The sequence below is a fragment of the Protobothrops mucrosquamatus genome, unplaced genomic scaffold (assembly GCF_001527695.2).
Source record: "Protobothrops mucrosquamatus isolate PMUCROS unplaced genomic scaffold, P.Mucros_1.0 scaffold1727, whole genome shotgun sequence".
Taxonomy (NCBI): Eukaryota; Metazoa; Chordata; class Lepidosauria; order Squamata; family Viperidae; genus Protobothrops; species Protobothrops mucrosquamatus.
The window spans coordinates 353,703-363,157 of record NW_015387874.1 but is presented as its reverse complement, the minus strand read 5'-3'; the positions used below and the strand labels follow the sequence as shown (position 1 = coordinate 363,157).

The following is a 9,455-nucleotide window of genomic DNA, read 5'->3' as shown; positions in this document are numbered from 1 at the left end:
GACTGCTTTGAAACTCGTCAAATTTGGTACTCAATGCATTTTGAGGCAAAAAAAATATAACTTTTTTGAAATGCATTTTTCTGGATTGTTGTTGTTGTTATTATGTCTCTCACTGTTAAAATAAGCCTACCATTAAAATTATAAACTGATCATTTCTTTGTCAGTGGGCAAACGTACAAAATCAGCAGGGGATCAAATAATTTTCCCCCTCACTGTATTAGTATTTGTGGATTTTGATTCCAAAATTCTTGGACTTTTACTAGAGATGTTGCTAGAACTTAACAATTTCTGAAATGAGCTTTGACAGCTCTACAAGAAAACCATTATCTAACCTACATATTACTTTAATACAAATCCATGCTAGAGATCTTTGACTCTTTTACTTCCTCCTCTCACCACAAACATACATCTTCCAAGTGAGGTAGAGATAAAGATATCAAGGAACTGCCAAACAAGCTAACAGTAAACAGCCCAATGAAAGAACCATCAAGACCAGCCCCACCAAAACTGATAGGGCAAGCTGCTAGAGCATAAAATAAGAGCAAACCCCACTCCTTACTAGCACTGATGATGTTACCTAGTTCTGGTAATGAAACGTCTGCAAGAAAACAATCAAGTTCAGAGAGCACCAAGGACCCTTCATTTCAACTAGCCCTACAAATATTCCCCTCTATTGGTTCTTTTGGGATATATTTTCAACTTTCTATCTAACTTAGTCTTTATACTAAGCTAGTTTCTCATCGCACTATTAACCAGGCCTAATCTGGATTAGTTTCTAAACTGAGGCCATATCAGAAAGATGCTGTCTTTTGCTGAGATTATTGATACAAAGATGTTAGTAGACTCAAGAGTAACAAATTGAAAACTAACATATATTTGTTTTCATCATCAAAATTAACTTCTTTTAACTTACCATCACAATTCCTCCAAGATATTCAAATACACAATGGGCTATGCACCCATACTGAATGGTATACCCCAGAAGTCGGAAAGTCTTTCCAATTACATCTTGCGACATAACAGTATAATAGGTGTGCAGTTGGTCCTAGTTTAAAGAAAAGCACAGTAATTATTCATTTTTGCAGAGATATGTATATCACATATTAGTCAAGCAACACTTAAGATATGACTGTTATAAATCAGTGTATATTCAATCACAATGCAATAGTTTGGTCTAGAGGTTAAGGCACAAAGCTAGAAAATGTGAGTTCTAGTCCTGCCTTAGGCATGAAAGCCAGCTGAGTGACTTTGGGCCAGTTACTCTCTGCCAGGCCAATCTATTACACAGGGTTGTTGTTGTGGGAAAAATAGGAGGACAAAGGAATATTAGGTGTGTTCCCTACTTTGACTTATCGATGAAAACAATAAAGGTGAGATAAAAATAAATAATTTGGACATATAGAGACAGAGAAATGCCACTACTATTTTTACAAGATCAATAGTAGACAAAAACATGCCTAAATAAAAATGTTTTTACCAACAGGGGGAAAAAATCAACAAGAAAATGACTGCTAGTATTTCATATAGCAAAGTACTTATAATACTGATAACAGATCAAAGATGTATATCTTGTCACTCTTAACTGCTTTTACACCATTTATGGTCTTAGATATTAGTCAGTACTCAACATGCATAATATATGCACGTATATATTAACATTCTTGTCTTTACATTTTAGGCCAAGTCAACTTTCAACGATTCTTTAAAGTCAATGCTATGTAAAGTTTTTTTAAAGTAACTCAGTCTTGACATAGCTAAGGTATGTGGAGTGGGAATGGATACACTTAAAACACAACTGTCATCACTAGGCACTTCTGAACACTGTTACTAAACATTTTCACTTTCATAACTCCCATTCATAATTATTGAATCTAATACTAATTTTTATTGTAATGGAGCTCATTACGTTAGATCAGGGGTGTCAAACTCGCAACGTCATGTGACGTGACGTGACTTTTTTTCCAGTGCCGGCAATGGGGTGGGTGCGGTTTCGGCATGACGCATCCAGCCCGCAGGCCGACAGTTTGACACCCCTGCATTAGATTAAAAATGCAGAAATATGTTACCTGTGTTAGTGACGTCATATTCCTTAATATTCTCCCAATATCCAAACAAGATGCAACATAATTAGACCAAGCAGAGACATATACAAAAATCTCACAACCTAATTTGTAATAATGATCAGCAAAATAATAACTAAAAGCATTTTACAGGGTATTTCTAAGCACATTTTCATCTAGTGGTGCAGGAGAATGACCAGAATAAATGTATAAAATTCTACTTAAACATCCATAAGAACAAAGAGGGACTAACATCAGATATAAACCAGGGCCAACCAAGTTATTTCAGTCTTCAGTAATCAAATAATATTTTAACTACACTGAAATGTTTATACCTAATCGATTTTATGGAAGAGTCTTTACAATAAAGATGTCACCATACACTGTTTTATCATGTTGGTTCTTCTTTTGTTACTATATATTTTTAACTCTTGTTTAATGCCCAGTGGTGGGATTCAAATATGTGAACAACCGGTTCTCTGTGTGGATGCCGCTTCCGGAAGTCCATTCTGGGCCTGGACAACAAAAAATTAGCTAACAGTTCTGCCGAAGTGGTGCGAACCAGCTGAATCCCACCACTTTTTATGCCCCTTTGAGCAGTTCTGTGACTATGTGAATGTTCCTTAAAAATTAATTTAATACATCTAGTTTTAAATTCAACTTTTTGTTTTGGCTTATAGGTAGTCTTTTCTCACATTAAACTATGATTCCATCAAATGACTAGAATATCTTTTTCATCATAGTATGGTATAGTACTAATTACATTCATAGTTTATTCTGCAATCTCATCAAACCAGGATACGTATGAATGAAACCCTTAGTGTGAAATGACTAACATATTCAGTTTAAAGACTTTTTTTTCAGGAATAAAAGAAAAATTGTCAGGAGATCAATTATTATCACAGGACAGTTGGAATGAATCACTATAAAGTTAACTATGGGTGGGTATAATGATAAAATATTTTTTCATTTTTTATTTATTTATTTATTTATTTATTTATTTATTTATTTCTCCTCCATATGGATAACCTTGTTGCAGGGGAGGGGCTTGTGTGTTCTGTTAAGATTGGGAGCTATTGTGGAGGTATACCACAAGGTAGTATATCAGAAGGGTCACCCAAGCTAGACAGGTCTCAACTGAGGAGCCAGACTAAGATTATCCACAAACCCATTAACATGAGACAACAGAAAAAGAATCCTATAGCAGATCGGTCGTCGCCCGGGTTAACAAGGACCGTGGCAGTTGCTGTTTCTGCAAGCTGTCGAAAAGTGAGTTACAGGGTTGGAGAAAGACCTGACAACTTAATCCACAAAAAACTTGCCAAGAAAATTTTATGGAAAGGTCTCAAACATGTCAGATAGGGTGCCCAACAATAGGACAACAGGATTCCCAGTTGCTGAGGCAGCCAGTGGCATAAGCAAATGTCTGTGTTGTACAGAGATACACCGGATGCCCACATGGAATGTCAGAGGAATGAGTCAGAGTAAATTAGATATTGTCAAATGAGAGACGATCAGGTTGGAAATTAATCTCCTGTGGTCAGATAATGACTTTTTCCAGTCTGAGGATTTCACTGTCTTTTATTCAGGACATGATACTAAGAAAACAAATGGAGTGGCATTTATTGCAAGCAAGAAACTTGCTGGAGCAGTGGAAAGCTTTTCAACTGTCAATGACCAAATTATGACCATCAGAATTCATGCCAAGCCTCTCAACATTACAGTTATCCAAGTCTACGTCCCAACGACTGTTGAAACAGAGGGCTTTTATGGCAGGGTCCAAGAAACTCTGACACAAGTGCTCAAAAAAGACAACTGTTTACATTCCGGGTGACTTCAATGCAAAAGTTGGCAAACAAGCAGAGGCAGGCATCACTGGTCATTATGGATTAGGTGAGAGAAACGATGCAGGTGGTCATTTAATACAATTTTGCCAAGAAAAATTATTTAGGATCATGAATAGATGTTCAAATAGCACAAGCGCCGCTTATACACTTGGACCTCACCATAATAATCAGTTTGACGATGTCCTATGCAGTCATTGATGGAACAGTTCAGTTCTTGCTGTTAAAACATATCCAAGTGCTGATGGCGGTTCAGATCATGAATTGTTGATGGCAAAGATTAAAATTAAACTATGCACCATCAAAAAGGCAGTGCCTCCAAAGAAGTCTGATGTCACCAAAATCCCTACTACATGTACAATTGAGGTGAAAAATCAGTTTCAGCTACTGGTCACTGCTGAGAAGACTTCTGATGAACTATGGCAGGAAATACAATTGACCATTACTGGAATTGCAGAACAACACATACGTAGGAAGCCAGAGAAAAAGGGCAAATGGCTCTCAGATGAAACCTTCAAAAGAGCTGAGCAAAGAAAAGCAGCCAAGGCAGCAGGCAAATGGGAAGAAGCAAGAAAACTGAATACAGCTTTCCAGAGGGAAGCAAGGAAGACAATGAAGTTTATTGGGATGAGTGATGTAAACAGCTTGAAGCAGACTACGTGAAAGCTTACACCAGGAGTGCATTTATGCAAGTTAAAAGGATCTGAGCACCACTTATTGCTATTAAAAAAAAGCAAAGGAAAGAATTGTCTGACAAAAAGGCATCAAGAATAGACAACAAGAATATACAGAAGACCTGTATCCAGATAGCAAAGGGGCCCAGCCTTAGGATGATGAGGAAAGAGAAGTAGAAATAGAACAAGCCACCTTTGAGAAAAAGGTCATATGGGGGATGAACCAACTCCCAACAACAAGACTCCAGGTGCTGACACCATCCCTGCAAAATTACTGAGACCTGTATCATCCAAAGTCATTAGAGATCTGTGCCAGAAAATTTGGGAAACCAACACATGGCCACAGGATCAGAAACTCTCAGTGTTCTTTCCACTGCCGAAAAAGGGTGACTCTGAAGATTGCTCCAATTATCGCACAATTCCACTCATCCCTCACATCAACCAGATTCTACTTAAAATTATACAACAATGTCTAGCACCAATCATCAAGCTGGCTTCCGAAGGGGTTGTGGCACCATATTGCAAATCTGCGCTGGATCATGGAAAAATCTTGCGAATATCAAAAAAAATCACATGTGCTTCATCAACTACAAGAAAGCCTTCAATTATATTGATCAAGAAAAGCTATGAAGAGCCTACAAGACCTGGGAGTAGAGCACATCTCATCAAGTTGCTGAAATCACCGTACACAAATCAGGAAGCTAACTGTGTGAACATCATATGGAGATACAATTAGTTTAACATAGAACTATGACAATGTTGCATTCTCTCCCCTTTCTTATTCAATCTGTATGCCAAAACATCACGAGGAAGCTAGATCTCGAAGAATCAAAAATCAGGGTAAAGATTGGAGGAAGAAACATCAACAATCTTTTATATACTGATGATACAACTTTCCTCTCAGAAACCAAAGAAGGCCTAGAACATCTGATCAAGAAAATCAAAGAAGAAATTGAGAATTTTGGTCTCTTTCTGAACATCAAAAAGACCAGGCTCATGGTGACTGGAAGGAATGGAAAGATCAAAATAGAAACTGATGATGCAGCTATAGAATGCATGGAACAATTCACTTTCCTAGGGTCGCAGATCATTCAAAGTGGTGAATGCAGCCCAGAAAGAAAATGTTGGATTGCACTGGGTCGCACAGCAATGATGAACATGAGCCAAATATGGAAAAGCATGGACATCGGCCTGGCAACCAAATGTACATTAGTCCACTCTATTGTGTTCCCCCCAGCTATCTATGGTTGTGAAAGCTGGACTATAAAAAAGCAAGCTAGAAATAAAATTGATTCATTTGAGCTGTGGTTCTAGAAGAAGGCTCCTACATATTCCTTGGACAACAAAGGTGACCAACAAGTACTGGAGCACATAATGTTAGACATGTCTATGGATGAAAAAAAATCACAAAACTGCATCTCACTTATTTTAGTCATGCCATGCAGGGAGTTCACTGGAGAAAGCAATTAGGTTTGGAAGAGTTAGCAGTAAAAGGAAACCAGACCACGAAAGGTGACTGGACACTATCAAAGCTGACACCAGCCACATAGAAAAACTCAAAGAAGCAGTGCAAGATTGGAAGATGTGGCGAGACCTGGCCCATAGAATCGCCAAGAGTCAGACATTGAATGGATAACATCATCATCATTTATTTATTTATTTATATAAAATCAATACGCCACCCATCTCATTGATTCGGCGACTCTTGGCAAACAGTAAAAAGATAAATAGAAAAATAATTAACATTTTTTAAAACTATGTAAAAAACTAGAAGCAAGGAGACAGAAACCATATAGGGACTTTTTCACATAATGATTTTTTTTCTCTTTTGACTATTTATATTCCAAGTTAAGCATTTGCAATCTATCATCAGGACAGCATTTTTTAAGTCAGTAGATATAGTTCCTAATTTAGTAATATCCTTTTCATTTTTCTGTTGCACTTGTTGAGATTTTTATGTACAGCAGTCCATGCTTCTTGAATGTAATGGAGCCTACCCATTATGGTCATAAGTAATGACAGTTTTAAAGAATATCAGCCACGTGACCATCCCATTTTTACAACCTTTTTTGCTATGAACAATCATCAGAACGTGAATGCCATAGTTGTTAAATGAATTAATTTTTTGCTATAGGTTGATTTTGCCAAAAATTGTAAATTTTCAGAAAAAACATTGTAAAATATAGGGGTTTGTCTGGGATACTGCCAATAGCTGTGGGCTAATTACTGAGCACCTGAGTTGTGGCCACATAACCAGGGAGGTGGCCATCATAACTTTGGAACCAGATCCTAAGTACCCCATCATAACTTTGGTCACTAAACTACCAGCTGAGGATTGTTTGCAGTCTCAGCTGTCATCTCCACTTGTATTTCCTCCAGGTAATTTTTTCTAAAAATGATCTTGCTTTCTGCACAGAATTTAATCAAAGCGCTGCTATTTTAAAGCAAAAGTCACATCTTCCAAAGAAGTACTTTTTTCTCTTAACTCTGCTCCAATTGGAATTTCTTTAAGCACAAATACTTCTGTGTTATCACTCTTCAATCTTGTATTAAAAGGCTGTTGTAGAACTTGGTCTCTTGTCCTCTTCCTCACAAAGTGCACCAAGACATCCCTTGGAACACCTTTTAATTTCACAAATCTTGTACTTATTGTATGTCATAACATATGGGCAGACTCAACCATAGTTTCAACTGGAAAACTGTCAGCATTCTGGACCAAAATAAATCCAAAAATGTGACAGAATTCCTGGAAGTTTGGAATTTAGGCAAAGTCAACCACCACCAACAGACATAGAGATAATCATTTATGGACAATTCAAAAGAACAATATAAAAGCAAAAGAAAAGAACACCAGAACACATCCTCACCAGCAATCAACAAGGGATTAATACCAGGATTAACTCAAGACAAACAATCAAGCAGTAAACAATAATCAGGGAACTATCAAGGAGGAAAAACAAACCCAACTCCTATCTAGCACTGAACAAAATATGAGCAAGCAACCAACCAAGCTCAGAGAGCACCAAGGACTCCATGATTCAACTATGACATTCCTGTCTCAGTCTCTGTTTCTATCTACACACACACACACACACGCGCATATATATACTGTATTCTCTTCAACTGCAATCCATCAATATCTACATTTTTAATATTAAAGAAACAACATTCCTAAGAAATTCTAGTCCATTTGTCTATTTAGTTCTAGTATTTCAAGACGCACTTTCACAGAAAAAATAAACTATTAAAATTACTGCCTTCTTTACCTGTTTAAATTTTCTTGCATCCAACCATCGTTAAGCTTTTGCTGGAGATTTAAATCCTTTAAACCTTTTTTCCTCTCCTCCTTTAATCTAGAAAGAACATTTGATTCACCAAGTGGCTTTCTTTTATCTTACAGATCAGATGTCTTTAATTGTAAATTGATTACATCCAATAGTGATTAAGAAAGAGGATTTTACAAAACCTTATGTCCATTATAGCTGCATTACGGTTGTGAGTTTGATGGAAATATCTCAGTTCTCAGCCGCTCGACTCACAAGTCAACCACAAAAACCTCAGTTCCCAAGGTTCCCTTATGAGGACAAGTTATCTAGAGTACAGTTGGATGATCTCACAGTCTTTCTTTATCCAGACAGACTCAACCAGAATTCACCATTTGGCCATCAATCTCCACTGCAATGCTGTCTCATATCTCACCTGAAAGTCCTGTTGTATGTTGATTCATATAACAGAATAATCAAATAATCTGATGTAGGACAACAAATACAAAATGTTAAGTGTTAAATACTAAAGGGATTATCAAGAACAGGTGCAAGGAAGAAAATGTTCAATTACAGTACAGGCAGTCCTTGACTTATGACCACAATTGAGTCCAAAATTTCTGCTGCTAAGCAAAACATTTGTTAAGTGAATTTTGCCCCATTTTATGACCTTTCTTGTCACAATTGTTAAGTGAATCACTGCTCGTTTCCCCGGATCAGAGTTGGGGCCGCTGCCTATCTCAGTCACATGGACGAACTGCCGTGTAAACAGCACCAGATGGCTCAGCTGCCGCCGGAGATGAGCAGGATGTTGCTCCCGTGGTCGCCGTCCCGCCGCTATGGAAGATAGTCTGGTCCACGCCTTCGGGACCTCAGCCTCCAGCAGCCCCGCTGTGCCCGAGGCAGGCCCCACGCTCGCCACTTCAGCAAAAGCCTCTATTTGCTCCGCGGCCTGCCCGGGTCGGGCAAAAGTACTCTGGCCAGGTAAGCGTGTCATGGCTGCAGCCATTCCCGCTTCCTTTGATAGGTTGCGCCGGGGGGAGATCCGCAGGAGGAAGCCAGCACAGTTCGAGGGTTGCCAGGAGCACGCCGCATTAGCTGGCACCGCAGGGGGTGGTCCCACGGCAATGCCGACAGTCCGGGCCTTGCGCCACCGGCGTCTCCAGTCCCGAACCGTGGGAAATATCTGGGCCCGAGTTGTCCGCTGCAAGAACGCCCCGCCCATGGCAACGCCGCCAAACCGCCTTCTATGCCACTGGCGTCCCCAGGCTGGAGCAGTGAAAGCTGCCCCAGCTGGCCGTCGGGGTGCAGAACCGGTCCGCGGACGGCAGGCCTTGCTCACCTGCAACACTGGAGTCTCCCACGCCGACTGGTAGGTCTTCTGTGCCGCTCCGCTCGGACCGCCGGCTTCTGGCTGCGGGGCTGCCTCCCTCCTGTCTATGTCGAGCCTACGGGGCTTGACAGGCGGACGGCGTCCCTTGAACCAATCAATTCAAACTTCCTGAGGGTTTTTTTCGTGAGAAGTTTGAATTGATTGGTTCAACTTTTTTAGTCCCACTTTTTTTTTTTGGCACTGCACATGGCTGGGAGCCGCAGGAGACGGCTTAAAGAGCC

The 9,455-nt window shown here is 39.4% G+C and overlaps 2 protein-coding genes across 3 annotated transcripts in view; one reads left to right on the top strand and one right to left on the bottom strand.

Moving 5' to 3' along the window:
* The window catches only part of IMMP1L (inner mitochondrial membrane peptidase subunit 1), a 37,011-nt gene that overhangs the window by 13,986 nt on the left and 13,570 nt on the right, over positions 1–9,455 (bottom strand). For both annotated transcript variants that reach the window (XM_015822929.1, XM_015822930.1), the window contains one exon: positions 914–1,045. In XM_015822929.1, the coding sequence (XP_015678415.1) occupies positions 914–1,018 (105 nt within the window). In that variant the 5' untranslated portion in view covers positions 1,019–1,045. The remainder of the gene's footprint in view (positions 1–913; positions 1,046–9,455) is intronic.
* Positions 8,969–9,455, top strand: part of ELP4 (elongator acetyltransferase complex subunit 4) — a 159,369-nt gene continuing 158,882 nt past the window's right edge. Inside the window, exon 1 of the mRNA XM_015822932.2 lies at positions 8,969–9,213. Within this exon, the coding sequence (XP_015678418.2) occupies positions 8,969–9,213 (245 nt within the window). The remainder of the gene's footprint in view (positions 9,214–9,455) is intronic.